The sequence below is a fragment of the Hypanus sabinus genome, chromosome 11, assembly GCF_030144855.1.
Source record: "Hypanus sabinus isolate sHypSab1 chromosome 11, sHypSab1.hap1, whole genome shotgun sequence".
Classification (NCBI taxonomy): domain Eukaryota; kingdom Metazoa; phylum Chordata; class Chondrichthyes; order Myliobatiformes; family Dasyatidae; genus Hypanus; species Hypanus sabinus.
The window spans coordinates 39547928-39568814 of record NC_082716.1 but is presented as its reverse complement, the minus strand read 5'-3'; the positions used below and the strand labels follow the sequence as shown (position 1 = coordinate 39568814).

Here is a 20887-nt window from a genome sequence, read left to right as displayed (position 1 = left end):
GTGGAGATCTCTTTTGGCTCCACACATAGATTACCATTCTGATCTTTCAGAGGACCAGTTTTAGCCTTTGCAATCTTTTTGCTTGTAACATATCTGTAGAATCCCTTAGGATTTTCCTTCACCTTCTCTAGGGCAACCTTGTGCCTTCTTTTAGGCCACCTGATATCTTTCTTAATTGATCCCTTGATTCTTGTGATGTTCCAGACAAATATGTAAGCAATCCAGTTTCTTTTTTGCTCAGTTACATTATAGCCTCTGCAAATTCAGGTCCATCATTCCTAGTATTCTTTGTGTCATTCTAGCCAGTTCTGCTGTTTGTTGATACACGCTGTAACCACACAAGCTAATATTTGTGTTTAAAAGCTCAGGCAGGTAACCTGATACGTGAGGTACACGTCTAGGTACGTGAGAATCCTTGGGAATTTTTTCCCCACCTTTTGGGTGCTTTAAAATTTTAGGTTATCAATGCTCCAGTTTTAACTTCTGACCTAATAATCAATCGAAGGGCTGAATGGCCTACTCCTGCACCTATTTTCTATGTTTTCTATGTTTCTAATGTTATCCTTCATGTATGGAAGCCCTTCCTGACATCACTTTTTCAATAGAGACCCATTTATCTGCAAGTATTTGGAGGAAGGCTGTGTACAATAGTTACACAATGTTGCTAGGATGTACTGTACAAAGAACAGCTTGTCTGTGGTTTTTGGCCAAAACCTTGGACTCTTGATATTGCTGACTGTGATCCAAATGATTATTGATGATCCTTTAATATCAATTCAATGCCAGCATCCAATTTCTAAACAAAAGTGACCCAGTCCTTGGAAGTATCTTCCATGCACTGTGTTAGTTAATAATAACCTGCTATATCATTAAGCTTCAGGGCAACATATATTTTAGGTTACAATTCTATTTTCACTTTATTCCCCCTTTGTGCTTTCTTTGTGCTAGTATGCTGTTTATGCTCAAAATTACCTTTTAATAAAAAGTCCTCTTCCAATGCCAAATTACATGCTTTCCATTGTAATACTTAATGAAAAATCAAGACCCGTATTATCTTTGCTGTACTGTGAGTACAGCTTTCTTGCTCTTGGAGACAAAATTGAATTTTCAGCAGTTGCAGCACAAAATGAAACAATGCCAAAATGTATCAATTTCTTTGCTGAATTTAAAAAAAAAATGTCCATTTGAAAACCATGTCAGTGAACCCCAAGTTGTGTTCTATAATATTAATTACTAATAAACTGTATCATTTCTATTTTTGTTTTTCTTACTTTTCCTCTAACACCTAAGTGCACATACACTTGTGCATCCACACACACAACCACCCCCCCCCCCCCCACACTCCTCTCTTTGAGACAACTTATGTGGACCTACACTGAGGAAATTTAACGGTACTGCAATTTCCACTACACAACTAAAGTGTGGAATTATGTAAGCACTTTAGCTTCTACTTGAGGATTTGACAAGTTCCTCTTGCTTCATATTTTCATCTTTTCAGCTGCTGTGGGAAATACTCTGACAGGCTAGTAAATATGCTGCTTCTGCCTCAATATGCTTAACAAGTTGTCACTCACTAAAAACCCATCCAGTTCTACAAGACATTGCTTATACACTTCAAAAAAAAACCCTAAATGACCGCAGTAATGATTTTGTGTGTTTTTGTTAACAGATAATATCAGGAGAATGCTACCGGATCCATTACATGAAGGAACATTCCAAGTCTTTTATCCGCAACCCATATGTAGCTGCTCTGTATAGACAAGTCGGCTGCTTCATCTTTGGCTGCGCTATAAGCCAGTCCTTTACTGACATTGCAAAAGTATCTGTCGGTCGCCTGAGGCCACACTTTCTAGATATTTGCAATCCAAATTTTTCAATGATCAACTGTTCCCTGGGTTACATTGAGAACTTCGAATGCAGAGGCAATGAAAGCAAGGTTCAGGAAGCAAGGTGATTTTTTTTTGCTTAATAAGATATGGAATAGAACCATAAGTAATATTATCATGATGCTGCCATACATGTATCTTTTTTCTCCCCCTCCCCCTACCTAACCCCCGCAAAAGGTACAGAGGGTGAAATTGTTCTCTGCTACCAAAGCTAGATCAGCTGATATTGAAATGTCCATTTTACATCTGCTGAATTGTACTGATGGAGTATGGGGTGTGAGACAGATTGCCAAACATTCCTTAGATGGTACAGTTTAAAAAATGTGCTGTAATTTTATGTAAACTTATTGGAACAGTGTTTAAAATGTAATAAAACTATTGAGTATACAGAATCTACTGATTATAATTCATGTTCACTGTTATTGCCACATATCACTGATACATTGACTAAAATTTGAATTCCTATTAATTTTAAATGAAAATTGTGCAGCTTAATTGTTGAGCAGTGTAAACTTTTGGGATTGTATTACATTTTTCTCCTGATTGACAAAGGTACCCTCCCACTGCATTTGGTTTCTTCTGCATCCTGAACCTCCTTTCACCCTAATTTTGGTCCCAGTGCCTTCAGCTGCCTAGATATTCAACACAGGAATTTCTTCCACAATCTTCTCAACTTCATGCCTTTTGTGCCATCACTTCAACTACATTTTTGATTACCCTCTCCCCTTTATTTTGTACAATTGCATTATCTTTTTATTGACATCATTACTCGTGTGAAATATTCTGGTAATTTTTTTTGTGTTTAGCATTTCCTACAAATTTAAATTATAAATATATGCTCCTGGTTTAATAACTGAGCTTGTTCAAAGAGCAGCTAAATCTGGTGTGAGCAGAGCACAGGCATGCTTCCTATAAATTTTCGTCTATTTTGTGTAAGGATAGAAGATCACAATGCCTGCAGTGCATTTAGGAGAAAAGTCCATAAAACTTAGAAGCAGAATTGGACCATTTAGTCCACTGAATCTGCTCTGCTATTTCATCATGGCTGATCCCGAATCTCATTCAACCCCATACATCTGCCCTCTCCCCATATCCCTTGATGCCCCAACCAATCAGGAATCTATCAACTTCTGCTTTAAATATGCATACAGACTTGGCCTCCACCACAGTCTGTGGCAGAGCTTTCCACAGATTCACCACTCCTTGGCTAAAAGAAATTCCTTCTGACTTCCATTCTAAAAGGTCGCCCCTCAATTTTGTGGCTGTGCTCTCTAGTTCTGGATACCCCCACCACAGGAAACATCCTCTCCACATCCAACTTATCTAGTCCTTTCAACATTTGGTAGGTTTCAATGAGATCCCAATGCATTCTTTTAAATTCCAGGGAGTACAGGCCTTAAAGCTGCCAAACACTCCTCACGTGTTAACCCCTTAATTCCCAGAATCATCCTCATGAACTTCCTCTGGACTCTCTTCAATGACAACACATCCTTTCTGAGATAAGGGGTCCAAAACTGTTGATGATACTCCAAGTGCGGACTGACCAGTGTCTTCTAAAGCTTCAGCATGACTTCCTTGGTTTTATATTCCGTTCCACTGAAGCACCTTAACCTATAAAGTGTTGTGCCTCAGCCTAAGTGCTACACCTGCCCATACACCTCCTCCCTCACCTCCATTCAGGGCCCCAAACCGTCCTTCCAGGTGAGGCAACACGTCACCTGCAAATTCGCCAGGGTCGTCTGTTGTGTCTGGTGCTCCCAATGTGACCTCAAATACTGGGTGTCACCTATCGTAAGTTGGGGGACCCCTTTGTCAAGTACCTCAGTGCCATCTATCATAAGTGGAACTTCCTGGTGTAAAAACATTAATATTCTGATTGCCGTTCCTGTTCTGACATGTTGGTCCACAGTCTCCTCTTTTGCCATGATGAGGCCACCTTCAGGGTGGAGGAGCAACACCTTATATTCTGTTTGGTTACCCTCCAACTGGATGGCATGAGTATTGATTTCTTCTGGTTTAAAAAAAAATCCCTCACTCCTTCCTCTATCCCACACTCTGACTTTTTACCTCACCTAACTATGACTTCCTCCTGGGTCCACTCCTCCTTCCCTTTCTCCTATGGTCCACTCTCCTCTCCTATCAGATTGCTTCTTCTCCAGTTCTTGTTCTTTCCCACCCACCCAGTTTCACCTTTCACCTTCCAGCTCACCTCTTTCCCCTTTTTATTCTGCCATCTTCCCCCTTCCTTCTCAGTCTTGGAAAAGGGTCTTGGCATGAAATAGCAACTATTTATTCATTTTCATAAATGCTACCTGACCTGTTGAGTTCCTCCAACATGTTATGCGTGTTGCTTCAATATTGGGTGGTTGTTTCTTATTGGAGCCACATAAGCCCTAGGATAGAATCACAGAATTCTAGACAGTTACAGGTTAAAGGAGGCTATTCAGGCAATTTAGTTCAAACTAACTTAATGCATGAGCAGCTGAGCAGGTATCAATTTCTCACCCTCTTCCCTTACACCTCACTTTTGTTTCTTATGTTTTTTCATTCAGTTAATTTTTTGAATACTACAGACTAATCTGCTTCAACACTGACAGGGTCTCCCAAATTCTAAATAATCACTGCTTATTGGAAATTTCTTCTCTTGTCACTTTCGGTTTTTGTACAAAAAATATCTTATGCCCTCTGGTTGATAAGTCATCTTCCATTGGGAACAATTTCTCTCTTTCTACTCTGTATAGACACTTAATAATTTTAAATATCACACTCACATCCCGTAGTATGTTACAAGAGGAATGCTACCAAGGTCTCCAGTCCATCCATACAACAAAAATACCTCCCCCATATTATCATAACGAGTCTTAACTGCATCTGTTCTAAAACACTCAAATCTTTTACAGAGTGATGGCCAAAACCAGACACTGTTCTCCAGATGTGTCCAAGCCAGTGATTTATAAAGCATCATCATAGTTTCCTTGCTCTTGTATTCTATGTGGTTGGAACATAAAGTGGCAAACCCTGTAGGTTTTTTGTAAAGTTACGTTAACCGCCTGCTACTGCTACTTCCAATGATTTTCGCATATTCATTCCCATCCTTCTTACTGACAAAACAGTTTTTTCAATTCGTAGCATTGAATTTTATTTGCTGAGTCCATCCATTCTCTTTATTCTCTCTTGTATAGTTATGCTCTTCACAGTTCGATGTACTCTTCATCACAAATTTGAAAATTGTGTCCAAGTCCATAAGGAAGGTGTATTCCCGTGGGTTTCTAGTTGATGACAAACCTTTTGAAAGTCCATATATACTACATCTACCATATTTTGCTCATCAACCACCTCTGTCATCTCATTAAAAATCTCCATCAGGTCACTCGAGCATGTTGTGCCTTTACAAAGAATGTGGTTTTCCTAATCAGTTTATACTTATCTGCACAATGTATAATTTTTGTCCTTGAGTGTAATTTATAGGAGTTCTCCCACTACCTATCTTAGATTGACTGGTCCGATGTTTCAGTGTTTGTCATTCTACCCTTTTACGTTATATTTATGAGTTCCAGATGTTGAAACTAAAGACCAATAGCTGCTCAACTTCGACCACTGCTTCCCTCAGCAGCGAAGAGTGCTGTAGTCTGGACCAGATCATTTATCCACTACAAATATTTGTAAATGTCAGAGATCTACTTACTGTGTGTATAGTGGGTTCATTAGTAAATAATGCATTATTATAAAGCCATGTTCAAATATTCTTACATATATCTAAACACAAGAACAGCGTAGAAGTGGGAGTAGGCTGCTAGCCTTACAGTGTAGTAAGATTCTGACTGACCTGTTTTGGCTTCAACTCCTTTTCTGAACCAATCCTGATCCTGCAGTTACAGATTTATATATCAGTATCACTTATCTACCTATTCCAGCATGCCAGAGGCTATTCATCATTTTTTAAAAAAAACTATCTTAATCCCAAGTACTTCTTATTATAAAGCCCCTTCTAGCATCTGAGACAGAATTCCAGAGATTCAACACAGGAATTTCTCTACACTTCAGCCATGAGTAATTAGTCCTTTATTTTGTATCTATGTACCCTTTTCATAATTCTTCCACTTGTGGAAACATCTTAACATCTATCTTGTAAAATCCCTCTTGGGTCTTGTATGTTTGAATAAAGTCACTTTTTTTTAAACTCCAAACCCAATGTGTCTACCCTCTCTTGTTAGGTCAGCCCTCTCACCCCCAGAATTAGCCTAGTGATTTTCCTTTGGACTGTTTCTAATGATACTATTGCACAATTCTTTACAGAGAAACTGATTTTGTGTAGACAACTCCTATGGGAATGTACACTCTTTGCATTGTATTTATAGCAAAACTAACGTAAATAGAGTGGGATTCCCTCCATGTAATTTATACTTTGGATAAGTAAAGATTTTGCTATGTAATTGAGCCCATGTTGCACGAAAGGGCCTGATAATTAAAGAATTCTTATGGCTTGTTTTGCAGGAAGTCGTTCTTCTCAGGACATGCCTCGTTCTCATTATACACCATGTTGTATTTGGCAGTAAGTGACTTAATATTTCATTTGCCGTTCTTCAGTCCCTATCAAAGGTTATAAATTTCTTTAAGCATCCATTTTGTTGAAGGTTGAATGTAGTTCAAATCTAGTTTCTTTTTGGTAGCTTCAATCGTATTTTGATCACAAGTAAATGGCACTGGATGGCTAGAGGTTGCCAACCATCATCGCCACGTACTGTTGGCATTTTGATAATGATGAGAGTGTGTGTCTCTGAGATGTGTCACAAAATATTTACTACAAATGAGTCGTTCCCTTCAATATGTTCACTCATGCTGGCACTTATGCTTTACGTGGCTCTCCTCATAGTTGGCCCAGAGCCTTGCAGCGTTATCAGTAAGTCTGGGGTTCGATTATAGCCCCTGTCTGTAAGGAGTATGTACATTCTCACCGTGACTGCATGGGTTATGTCTGGCTGTTCCAGTTTCCTCCCATATTTCGTAGTCATACAGTAAGATTAATGAGTTATGAGAATGGTTATATTGGTGCTAGAAGCATGGCGGCACATGTGGGCTGCCCATCACAAACCTTACTGATCTGATTTGATACAAATGACATGCTTTATTGTATATTTTAATGTACATGTGAAAAAATAAAGAATTTTTTTCTTCTTATCTCTTTTTATCTCATCAATTTATCCTCAAATTCCTATTTCTCTTTGTGTTTTTCCTAGGTCTCGCTTGTCTCAAAAGCTTCTAGTGAGACCTAACCTCTGTGCATAAAGACATTTCTAGTGAATCACCATGGTCATCGTATAAATGGCCTTTGCTTCTGGTGTCACCTGCGCTGGGTGGGCTATCTGCTGTTTGACATTTATCCCAGTAGGATGCATGTGATTTATTTGGTTCTCATCTGTTCCCACTTCCAACTGAGATGGCAGAGGATGACAAACTCTCTTCTGCATCAGTCAGAGAGTAAATGTCAGGCATGACTGGTCCTTTCCACTTCAAGCTCTAGTGTCATATTCCTGTTTTATTTAATTATCTTCTTCCTTGTATGGACTTTGTAAAATCCAGCTGTTCAGGAAGAGCATCTTGCTGTGTTTTGTTCCCTGTAGCACAGCTTCTCAATCACAATGAGTTGAGCTCTGTTGTGGTAAAATTTATGTGTTGTAAGATTGAAGCAATGGGTTGTTATGTGTAGCTCAAGTACTGGGATCCTAGATGTGCTATTTATGTACCTGTCAGTGAACAACATAATAACTTTAACAAAACATCCAACAAGCTTATTCTCTGGGTTTTAGATGTTATTAGTAACTCGTAAGGGATACAGTAATTTTGAGTATTTAATCAGCAGTGGACTGCATAATAAACAGATATTATAGAGACGCAAGATAGACTGCAGAGGTCGCAGAGGGAGATGTTGGTTGAGTTCCAGGGTAAACACTAAGTTACAGAGGACAAGAATGCATTAGCCACAGAAGGGACTTGTATTACTGAGGGGAAAGTAAACCAAAAATGAACTTTGAGAAGTTGCTGACAGTTCTGGATTCATAATCTGCTCATAGTTCTCAAATGAAAATCTGTCTCTGGAACAGCATGGCTTGCCATATAAAATGGTGAGGGGAGGGCACAGAGTGAAAAAGGTTCAGGTACATTCAAACAAGTGATCAAAATGGAGAACTTCCTTGAGTAATATTATGTTTCGCCTGCAGGGTGGATTACCTCATCTGTCCTAATTACTTTGTTTTCCATATCTTTGAGGTTCATTGAGCCTCAATAGATTTTACATTCCTTTCTGCCTGCAGCGTACATGTTCGGATCTGTCTTTGTATTGCCAGTTCAAAGAATTTCTTTGAGGAATGGCACTCTTTAAATCATTACTCGATGATTCTGTATATGTGAACCCCTATACCTGCTGAAAAAGATCCTTAATCTGTTATATTACAACCAGACAAAATTGTCTTGACACCTCGGGAAACAATTCTAACTTTCCTTAAGTCTTTTTGGTTTTTTTAAAATTTGTTTTGCATGCAACAAAGTGCATTCAAATCCTAGTTTCATTTTGTCTTTATCTTTAACAATGGACAAACCCAGACTAATGAAAGTACTCAATACCATGACTAACCAGTTGAACTCATTGGTTTCTAACCTATCTTTTGTTTGTGGACTCATAAAGCACTAAAACACAGAAGCAGGCCCTTCAACTTATCTAGTCGATGCCAAAATGTTATTCTGTCTGCCTTGTCCCATTAACTGGTGCCTTGGTCATCCATACCCCTCCTACATGTACTTATCCAGACTTCTCTTAAATGTTACAAATGAACCTGCATCTACCACTTCTGCTGGCAGCTTGTTTCACACTTGCACACTCTCAGAGTGAAGAAGTTCCCCTTCAGGTTTCCCATAAATATTTCTCCTTTCACCTTTAACCTATTTCAATCGTAGCCAGTCTCAGTGGAAAAAGCCTGCTTGCATTTATGCTTTCTATACTCCTCAGAATTTTGTATACCTCTGTCAAAATTTCCTCTCATTTTCCTATGCTCCAGGGAATAATGTCCTAACCTATTCAACCTTTCCGTACAACTCTGGTCCTCAAATCCTGGCTATGTACTTGTAAATTCCTGTACTCTTTCAATCTTATTGATATTTTACCTGTAAGTAGGTGACTAGAACTATATACAGTATCCCAAAATTGGCTTCACCAACATCTCGTACAATTTCAACATAACATTCCAATTCTTATACTCACTATTATAATTCAAGGCGGCCAATGTGCCAAGAGCACTTTTTGTATCCCATCTACCTGAGATGTCACCTTCAAGGAATTTTGGATCAGTATTCCTAGATCCCTTTGTTCTACCACTCTCCTCAGTGCCCTGGTCACTGTTTAAATTGTTCCCTGGTTTGTCCCCCCAAAATACAACACCTCACACTTGCCTACCATCTTTCAGTGCATTTTTCTAGCTGGTCCAGATCCTCCTTCAAGCTTTAATAGTGTTTTTCACTCTCCACTATGCCCCCCCCACCCCACCCCACCCCCCCCCCCCCCGTCTTGGTGTCACCTGCGAATTAGCTGATCTAGGTTACCACATTATTCAAGATAGGTTAGCCTCTTTTCCTGTAAAGAGAATGAAATAATTGTTACTCCAGATCCGATGCAACACAAAAAATAAACCCCACAAAAGATAAAGAACACAATACAGTAGCAGTACTAAAAAAACACACACACATTTTAGCCTTGACTGACAAATAGAACTGCAGGCCACAAATGTACGTTATTTATTAGAATGGTATTTGGACTAAGCTGGGTCTATATCACAGTCCTCTGAAATTGTTGTGATGAAATAAAGTGTCATTAAAATGATTAAACGTTCAGTTTCTTTAAATATGTTACAAAATTTCTGTGTGGCATTTTTTTTTTGTAGCTTGAATTTTCCGAATGAATGTTTTTTTTCTTTTATTTAAAATAATCCTTACCACATAAAATTCCCTTAAGGCTCAAATCTGTTAAACAGAATTAGCCAAGTACAGTTGTAAGCTTAACTGTTTTCCCTTTATGATGAGAGGTTAAAGATTACTGGAATGTTGAAAAAAAATGTTTGACCCTACCTCCCGATTCAGTTTTCTGATGCTGCCCAGATACTGGGCTTCACGTGGCTTGATTTATGATGCTTTTCAAATTGGGGTCAGTCTCTTGCCAGTTTCAGAGCAATGACATTGCAATAACTCAACTGCCTTCTCTCATTATAATATGTTTTAATGCATAGTAGCTTGGAGATTTTAAGCAATAGAAGCATTTTTCCAAGACCGCAGCAATAAAATGGTCAATTGTTCTTGAAAAGTGCTTTTGCAACTAATTCCCAGCACAATGCTCTTTGTGGATATTCCATAATGCCCCTAATGTTGTTAATAACAGTAGAATGAAACTCTGAGTTGTATTGAGAAGAGAATACTGCATGGCATACAGCACTCATCTGACAGGCCTCAAAACAAGAAAAAGGTTCTGTCAATATATACAAAGTGCTACTCATGGAGGACTTCTTGGCTGGGAATTAAATTACTTCCGTAAGGATTTGCTTTGATTTAAAATGGGTTAAATATTGAAATTTAAAGGAAGGCTCCTTTCCTTTAATGTCAATAAATTCTTAAGAATCAAAGCAAGATTACAATGTAGAAATTCATATCAGTTGTATATGCTTACAGGCAATACAGGAGCAGCTGCAAGTGGCTTCCACTTCAAAAACTCGGGTTCATTGAAGTTAGTCAAGCTGAATTTCAGAAGCAGCCAGTGATACATGATCATTCTGAAATTTTGCAATTTAGTATAATGACCTAGAATGAATTTCAGCTTTACCATCCCATGGAACCTAGTGTACTTATTAGGTGGTGTTAGAATAATGCAAATACTTTGACACAGTGTATAAAACTTTAGTTGCAACTGAAGCCCAGTGCTTCAGAGACTTGCCTTGGCTTTGTAGCATGGTTAAAGGAGAGGCACAACCAGGAGTCAGACACCAGTTGTATCCATGTGATAGGGTCTATTGGGGGCAATAATGGAAGGCAAACAAGGAGACTGTCTGTGATCCATGGGAATATTTTGAAGCTAACAGCTATCTAGAAACTGGGAGGGCACAGGGGAATTGGCCAAGGACTGCAGGGCTGAGAGTTAGAAAATCAGCAGGATGAATGGACAACTCCAAGGTGGTGTGTGGCTACAGATCAAGGAGTTAGCGACAGCCTGGAGATCAGAAGATTGGCTCAAAGCAACTGATGGGATGTGGGACAAATAGGTCATTTATCATATTTGGTTTGAGAAATAAATTGATCTCCAATTGCATAATGCTGAAAAATTGCAGTGTTATAGAATTTAAATTATCAGCATGCTCATTTTAGGCTTTCAAATATTTCACTAAGCTGTTGGAAATATGAGCTGTTACAGATTGGTGAGGGCAGCAGGGCTCACTGTAATCTTGATCTATAACATAGCCAGTGGTGTAACTCATTGACGAAAGAAAGTGCTTTAAGAATTGTGACAGAAATAGAACAAGAACTGTCAAGTATAAATTCTATGTCAAATAATCAGGAAAGGAAGGGACTTTTAAAATGTTGTCCAATAAAGGCTTGCAGCCATAAGGGTAAACATTTATAATTGCTGAATTTCTTGGCAAAAAAATTGATTGCTTGTTATTATCAATCATCATATAATTTTAGGAGTAATTGATAGGTCACATCTAATCATTAATATTTAAGGCCATTGAAACTTAGTCTGTACAGCTTAAGAATTTAACATTTTTAGTATTTTTTCCTGTTTAAACGACACTGTGCCTCAAAGTTCAAAACCTCTGTTGTGAACTGCACTGTCCAGCATTGCGTTGGATGTTGGGTCTATCCACAGACCAGTGTAGCTGTAGTTCAAACTACAATATAGATTATAGGAGCAGAGCTAGGCCATCTGGCCCATCAAGCCTTCTAAACTAGTCAGTCATGTCTGATCCATTTTTTCTCCTCTCCCTGATCTTCACCCCGTAACCTTTAATGCCATGGCCAGTCAAGAATCTATCAATCTCCACCTTAAACACACCCTAAGACCTGCCCTCCATAGCAGCCTGTGGTTACAAATTCACCACTGGCTAAAGAAATTTCTCCACATCTCTGTTTTATAGACACCCCTCTATCCTGAGGCCCCGATATTATTTCTCTGGCCTCATTTTCCAATGGTTGTATAACTACTCTCATCTCTTATTTTTTATAGACATGAAAAAGCCTTTTCTATTCACCTTGAAATTGTTTGCAGCTTGCTTTCATATTTAATCTTTTCCCTCCCAGTGATTTTTTTAGTTGCTTTCTGTAAGTTTTTAAAAGCTTCCCAATCCCCCATCTTCCTGCTAATTTTTGCTTTGCTTTTACATTAACTTTGACTTTCCTTGTCAACCACAGTTGCAGTATTTTGAGTATTTCTTTGATTTTGGAATAAATCTATCCTGCACCACCTTCATTTTTCTCAGAAACTCATGCCATTGCTGCTCTGCTGTCTTCCCTGCCAGCAGCTCCTTCCAATTTACTTTGGCCGACTTCTCTCTAATACCACTGTAATTGACTTTACTCCATTGGAATACTGCTGCATCGGACTTTACTTTCTCCCTATAATTTCAAGTTGAACTCAGTCGTATTGTGATCACCGGCTTCTATGGGTTCCTTTACCTTAAGTTCCCTAGTTGCCACCAGTTCATTACATAACACTCATTCCAGTATAACTGATTGCCTAGTAGGCTCATGACAAACTGCTCTAAAAAGCCATCTTGTAAGCATTCAACAAATTAAATATGTTAAGATCTATTACCAAGTTGTTTTTTCCCAATCTACCTTCATGTTAAAATCTCCAATGACTATCATAACATTGTCCTTTTGACACTTATTCTATTTCCCACAGTAATCTTTAGTCCACATCCCAGCTACTGTTTGGAGGCCTGTATATAACTGCTATCGGGGTCCTTTTACCCTTGCAGTTTCTTAACCCACAGAGATTCAACTTCTTCTGATCATATCTTTCTAATGATTTGATACCATTCTTTACCACTACTCTGCCTACCTTCCTATCCCTTCATTACAATGTGAAACCTTGTACATTCAGCTTCCAACTACAACCATTCTTCAGCCATGATTCAGTGATGACCACAATGTCATATCTGACAGTCTGTAATAATGCAGCAAGATCATCCACTATATTCCTTATACTCTGTAAATTGAGATAGAACACTTTGAGTACTGTATTTGCTACTCTTTTTGATTCTGCATCAAATGTACTGACACTCACTCTGCTGGCTGCAATTTTGTCCTATCATCTGCCTGCCCTCCCTGACAGTCTGACTGCATGCTATCTTTGCTTTTTTACCATTCGTCCTATCCTGCATCCCTTCACACCAGTTCCTATTCCCCTGCCAAATGAGTTTTAACCTTCCCCTACAGCTCTAACAAACCTGCCCACAAGAATATTGGTCCCCCTCGGATTCAGGTGCAACCCGTCACTTTTGCCGAGGTCAGTGAGATCAGACTCAAATAATCACGTTATAGTTGACCATGGATTCATTGAGTGGAATAGTAATTCAAACAAAATATTAATATGTATAAATATTAAAATATATAATAGTATTGCAAGCTCTATTTGAACTGAAAGGACTAATGAATACCCTGCCAGCATTGAGGTCTTGTTGATAGAATAACAACCTGTTTGCTGTTTATCTTGCTGTGCACTACATGCATTTTGAATTATATTTCATGAACATGTTTATGGTAATGTTTTTTATATGCTGTGTGTGATATGATGTGGGTGCACCGTGCTCCGGAGGAATGCTCTTCTGTTTGTTTATACATACAGTCGAATGACACCTCCCTTATAGTCTTTGATATTGTTTGCTTCTGAAGAGTTCCTTGGTAATTTATTCCATATATCTTAACTCCTGCATAAACACAACTCTTGCTTTTAACTGGGTAAATTTTAATACGTCTAATGGTCTGAATTATAAATGTCAAAGACTAAAAGCGTCAGAGCCAGTGTCTGGAATTAATTTATGTGGTGTGACTTCAGGGTGATTCTCTCATACCCACATATTATTAGAATAAGAATCGTGAAATGTTTTGAAAATAATTTACTGTGTAATTAAAGCCCCAGTGGTTTTGATTCTTTGTATTACACTTAGTGACGCCAAATAGCTCTAGTCTCCAGTGAATGCTTTACACAGTTTGGCACATGTACAACAGTTGCTGCGTATTAGGCCTTGCGCATTTGTTTGAACTTTGCTCTCTATTTACAGGAGATACCATCAGCTACCACATTTTGTGTACATTGCCCTACATGTGGAAGCGTTCTCAAATTGGCCAACGGCAAGTCCGCAGTTTTCCTTGATAGGGATGATGAAAAATGATCTATTTCACGGCCCTTAATGTGTTACAAGGTGTATCACTATATCTTTCAGTGGTGTTTTATGTGCAAATGTCTTTTGCGCTTGATCTTGGCTCTATACAATCAATTTGTTTTAGCACTTGTATTGGTCGATTGAATTTCTGTTTCCATTATTTTCTATGAGTATCCTATTTGAAGCATACTACCAATCAGAATAAACATGCTCAACATTAGGCAGGACTTACACAAACAAGCATTTTTTGCTGTACCCTGTTTATTACAGGTTTTGCAAATTGAAGTCAACTGTGATTCCCTCTGGCCCCTTAGTATCATGTTCTGCTAAATCTGCACCATGAATTGAAACAGGCCTTGGCCAGCGGTTCCATTTTATGATGATGGATTAACAGAAAAAAAGAACTTGCATTTAAATAATGCCCTTAACAGCCTCAGGATCTCTCAGCTCTTCTCTGTCAAAGGGGTACATTTTCATTGTGATCACTTTTGTAATGTAGGCAAACACAGAAATTAATGCATAACAGACCTGCACAAATAACGTGAGATAAGTGGTCCAAAAATTTGTTTTAATGATACGGGATAAGGAATAAATATTGGTTTGCACGCCTGGAGAAATCCCTACTCGTCTTCAAATGATATCAAGATACTACTTCCATCTGCCTATGAGGCAGCCAAGTGCTTGAATTAATATCTCATGCTAAATTTTGGGATATCTAATACTGAAGAATTTTTTGCCAATACTACAGGGAAGTGTCGGCCTATTTTATGTGATAAATCTTTGGCATTAGATGCAACAGATCACATAAATAAGATTTTGAAATAAAAACATACTGATGAAAGATTAACGGAATATAATCATGTTGGCATTAGCTGCTTGCTTCCAACAGTCCATGCAAAATTTATGGTACATGCATAATCACGGCTAACTGTTTATTTAATCTCTTCAAGGTAGATAAATCACTGGTCAGAATTATAAACAGATTAAAAAAGGCTTTGGAATTTCTTCCAACAACCAGAGTGTTAGTTTACAATTGTGTGTCTGTGAATGTTTTAATCACATTATTTTCAATTCCAGTCACAACTTCTTGCTTAATTAATATTCAAGTTTAAACCAGTAAATAGCAAGGAGCACTTATGCCACAAAAGTGACAGTCAATAGCTATTTCAACAAGCAAGAATTTAACTACTTCTCTATACATTCAAGAGAAGTAGTACATTCAAGAAAAGTATTCAAGAGAATACAATTAATGTAATTTCCAGTATGCAAGTGTAAAGGAGAATGAAATAATTGCTACACCAAATCCAAAGTGGCAATCCCATGCAGGGGTGTGGGAGGGGGGAGGGTGTAGTTGGGTGGAGGGGTTGATCAGCCTTACTGCTTGGGGTAAGTAACTGTTTTAGAGTCTGGTGGTCTTCTACATAAATTCTTCCCTAATGGGAGTCTGACAAACAATCCATGAGCTGGGTGGGTGCGATCCTTCCTGATATTGCTGGTCCTTTTAAGGCATCTTTCTGTATATGTGTCCTTGATGGGTAGGCTTGTGCCAGTGATGCATTGGGCAGTTTTGTCTACCTGTCGCACAGCTTTCCTGTCCACTGCAGTGCAGTTTCTGTTCTGTGCAGTAATGCAGCATGTTAAGATTTTCTCTGGAATGTCATGAGTATTGATGTGCATAGTCCAGCTCTTGTTAGCCTCCTTAGAAAGAGGAGGCGTTTGGTGAACTTTCTGAATTGTGCAGGATGCATTCTGGGACCATGAAAGGTTGTGTGAGATGCACTCCCGGGAGATTCAAAGTGCTCACAACTTCCACTGCTGTGCTGCCAACGTAGAGATCATTTGAGTGGAGGAGGATTTCCTGAAATCAATAACCCTTGTCTAGTTGACACTGAGGAAGAGAGTATTTGACTGGGACCAGGTCTCGTACTTTTTCACCACCTCTCTGTATGCTGTCTCACCGCTGTTGGTGATGAACCCCACCACTGTCGTGCCACGGGCGAGCTTAATGATGTGATTACATTGGTGTTTGGTTGTGCAGGCGTGTGAACAGCAATGGGCTCAACAGACAGTCCTCAAGGGCACCCATGTTGAGGATGATGGGGAGGGAGGAGTGGTTGTGCAGCCAGACTATCTGAGGTTCGTTGGTTAGGATGTCTAACATACAGTTGTAAAGGGTGTATTTAAACAGAGGTAGGAGTTTGTTCACCAAGATCTGTGGGACAATAGTGTTGAATGCTGAAATAAAATCCTGAAACAGCACTTTGACGTAAGTATCTGAGTTTTTTCAGGCGTGCATGACAGATGCTGTGTCACACTTCTGTCTGCCATTTATTTTTGTTTGCCTTAACAAACTTTTACAGAAAATATTTCTGTAAAATGTGGAGAAACTTGATTCATTCATGAATGCATGATATTAAAGTCAACTCTTGGTGATAAAGAGCCAGATACAGAGATGTGTGATTATTTTTTAGCTAAGAACAAGGACCACTTCTGTTCTACTGAACTCTGTACTGATTTATTAAATCTCTGAATTTTTTATACCAAATTAAGAACATTCACTTAATTTGAGCTTGAGGGAAGGTGGCTGAGTGAGGAGAAGGTGGGAAATGTTTTCCCTGCCTTAGAGACAAGACATATGAGACTGTAGTAATTCATTCATGGATCCGGTGTGGCAATTTCAGAGCTCTAGCCAGTGTAAAGGTTTTGGCTGAATCAAATAATGATTGTGAGACATTGGTAGTTTTTCATTTAGTCTATGTGTGTTCTTTTGCACAACGTAACTGTTGATTATAAATTGCTTAATAAGAATAATTCATTAGCTTTGTAGAGCAATATTGAGTCTGGGGGTTGGGGGATTATACAAAGGGTAAACTTAATTATTCAGGAGTTAATAATATTGCTGTGTTTTCTTTTGTTCACTTAGTCATTTTAAGATGCAGTGTTTCTTTATCTTGGCTGCTTGGAGTTCCAAAATGGATAAAAACAAATCTTTTCAGTACATACTTGAAGCAAGCAGTTTAGAGTGGCAGAACACATCCCACACTCTTGTGACCTTAACCATACTCTAAAAATTCCAGCCCATTCCTAACATTGGTGATGTTGCAAACTATTAGCATTATTGTTACTTTATTGAGCAAGATAATCTTTAAATACTGAAAACTTGTTTGAATGAAAGCTGTTTTAAATTGTGTCAAGTCATCTCCTAAACTATTTTAAAGGACTCAGAATTAAATAAACAATTTTCATTGTACATTTTTTTTGCCAAACATAAAGTAGGTTGGTCAGCTTAGCTTTAGTTTTGCTGTTCAATCGTGCTGGTAAGTTTCATGATGACAATGATTAATTTTCTAAGAGGCAAATCTCAATAAATAATTTATGGAGATATTTTTATCAGATGTAACACCCCCAGTGGCTTATGATTTTAGCATATTTCTCATGAATTATATCTATTTCATTTCTATATGGATGTACAAAACAAAACCCTAAACGGAAAAAGAAGTTGAGAGTTACATAAAAATGTTTAATGTTTAGAATAATCTTCTCAGAAGTACTAAAGATTAATTAACATATTAAAAAGCATAAATATGTGGTTGTGGACTATATATTTATTTGAATTTATTGCTGTTGGTGGTTAGGAATTAAAGAAAAAGCTAATGATCAAATAACATGACCAAAAACAGCTTTCATTAATATCATAATAATGCTAGCCTGTGACAAACCTTTCTCTTTGCATTTACATTAACAGAAAATTCTTGGATGCAATCCTTCATGAATGAGGAAACCTGTTTAAAAAGAACTTTACATTAGCTTAAACCAGAAAGAAATTGCTCATTTGATTTATTTCTGTAATTATATAGATTTGTCTTTGCACTGTACTGCTGTCACAAAACAGCAAATTCCATGTCATGTGTCAGTGATAATAAATCTGCTTCTGCTTCAGTTTCCATTATATGTAACTGGTGATGAGAGAGACCAAAGGATCAAGGCACTACAGCCAATCGCCAGCAACAGCATGGCAACCCATGAAGCACGTTGAATTCCACATCTCAGTGCTGAGTGGCTAAGCTGCTCATCCTGGTTTGCTTAACTCCAGATCTCATTTTCAACCTCTCCACACCAAGCTGTTGGTAATTCATGGTTACAGGAGTGCAGTGGAGGACATGAATGTGGGGCAGGACTCCTGGACTGAGGCTCCCTTCTCAGCAGTTCGGACAAAAAGCAGGACAAGGGGTTTGTATCAGTTCGTTGCACTGTACAGGCCACAGCAAGGGCTTGTGCCACGTTTAGCACGCCATGCCCCAATACAAAATTCTGTTTAGTCCCCTTTTGGCGTGTATTCCATTAATTATCTTGATCCTGCGAGTGTATTCTGTGTCCTGTACAAAGTGTCAGCTTGTCACCAGGCCGTGGGTGAAATCTTTCCAAGCTGCAAAGAGGAAAAAGTGGCAGAGACTCTGACATCTCTGGCTATAAGGCCACTGCTAGGGGATTGGAATGCTGCTGATGATCATTGTTGTCTAAAAAGAGAGGCAAGAATAAACTGAACTATTACAGATCAATTAATTAAACTGTGGTGGGCAGCATAAACACTCCTGTAAGAAGGACACAAATAAATGGGTCGGCATGTATTTCTTAAGGAAAGATTGTTTCTAGCTAACTCGATTGATGTAGCAAGGAGGATTAATGAAGGCAGTGCATTTAATGTGTATGTAGACTTTGGCAAGGCATTTTGGCAGAATTCCACTAGGCAAGCTGATTAGAATTGCATTAATTCAGGTAAATACATTTCTTTCAGAGCTTAAAGTCGGTGTGAGTAAGCAGTTCTGCTGAATAATTCAATTTTCTGTTGTTTTCAGATCTCCAGCACTTTCAGTTTATCGGTTTTAATTTTGAATAATTAGAATACCTTGATCTGGCAGTTCCACAAAGCACAGATTTTATGCCTACACTGTAATGTTCACAGATTTACTGTAGCTGTGAAATAGTTATTACAGCTAATTAACAGCTACAGCGGAACTGATCCAAACATTTGGATGCCAATGAATCAAAAATAGATGATTTCTTTATCCTGCTATTTGAATGATAGCTTTTACTTTTACTTTTACTTAAAAGTGAAAGAGCAAGGAATTTTATCAGGAGACTTAATGTGCAAAATATATTTAGACCATTTAGCTGTCACCACGATGCCCATTATAGGAGATTTTTAACTTGATGGTTTCAGTTCAGGAAGCACCTGTGGAGGAGAAGGTTAATTGATCAGATTGATAAATGATTATTAGTTGCCTGAAGAAAGATCATCAAGCTGAAATGTTCATATTTCCACAAATGCAGCTTGACTGGCTGAGTATTTGTATTTTTATTTTCCTATTTTCAGTATTTGCATACTTTTACTTTGTTTTCATGTGTCTATCTTTTGTTGGACAATCGTGTCCAACTCACTCTCTCCCCCTCTCTCTCCCCCTCTCTCTCCCCCCTCTCTCTCCCCCTCTCTCTCCCCCTCTCCTCTCCCCCTCTCTCTCCCCCTCTCTCTCCCCCTCTCTCTCCCCCTCTCTCTCCCCCCTCTCTCTCCCCTCTCTCTCCCCCTCTCTCTCCCCCTCTCTCTCCCCCCTCTCTCTCCCCCCTCTCTCTCCCCCTCTCTCTCCCCCCTCTCTCTCCCCCTCTCTCCCCCTCTCTCTCCCCCTCTCTCTCCCCCCTCTCTCTCCCCCTCTCTCTCCCCCTCTCCCCCTCTCTCCCCCTCTCTCCCCCTCTCTCCCCCTCTCTCCCCCTCTCTCCCCCTCTCTCCCCCTCTCTCCCCCTCTCTCCCCCCTCTCTCCCCCTCTCTCCCCTCTCTCCCCCTCTCTCCCCCTCTCTCCCCCCTCTCTCCCCCCTCTCTCCCCTCTCTCCCCCTCTCTCCCCCTCTCTCCCCCCTCTCTCCTCTCTCCCCCTCTCTCCCCCCTCTCTCTCCCCCCTCTCTCCCCCCTCTCCCCCCTCTCTCCCCCCTCTCCCCCCTCTCTCCCCCCTCTCTCCCCCCTCTCTCCCCCCTCTCTCCCCCTCTCTCCCCCCTCTCTCCCCCCTCTCTCCCCCCTCTCTCCCCCCCTCTCTCCCCCCCCTCTCTCCCCCCCCTCTCTCCCCCCCCTCTCTCCCCCCCCTCTCTCCCCCCCCTCTCTCCCCCCCCTCTCTCCCCCCCCTCTCCCCCCCCTCTCTCCCCCCCCTCTCTCCCCCCCCTCTCTCCCCCCCCCCTCTCCTCCCCCCCTCTCCTCCCCCCCCCCTCTCTCTCCCCCCTCTCTCTCCCCTCTCCCCCTCTCATGAATTCACCAGTTAAAGCCATCTGCTACTGTGTTGGTGCTTTATTTAATTGATATGAACTTGTGCACAGACACAATACTTTTCCTCGGAACTCATTCTTAATTTTTGGAGGTATTATCCAACTTGAAACAATTAATGGGTCCAAATGATTGATTTAAAAGCAAAGAAGAAATTAAATTACTCTTTTACGATAGTAGCTGTTGAATTTCTGTGACTCTCTGTAGCTTGTCCATTGAAACTGGAATGGAGGAACCTGCAAGTTGCTGTAATGGTTTTGAACATGCATGTTTCAGTATG

At 39.6% G+C, this 20887-nt stretch overlaps 1 protein-coding gene across 1 annotated transcript in view; it reads left to right on the top strand.

The window, feature by feature from the left end:
- The window catches only part of plpp3 (phospholipid phosphatase 3), a 132147-nt gene that overhangs the window by 80215 nt on the left and 31045 nt on the right, over positions 1-20887 (top strand). Inside the window, exons 3-4 of the mRNA XM_059984171.1 lie at positions 1670-1950; positions 6381-6438. Of these exons, the coding sequence (XP_059840154.1) occupies positions 1670-1950; positions 6381-6438 (339 nt within the window). The remainder of the gene's footprint in view (positions 1-1669; positions 1951-6380; positions 6439-20887) is intronic.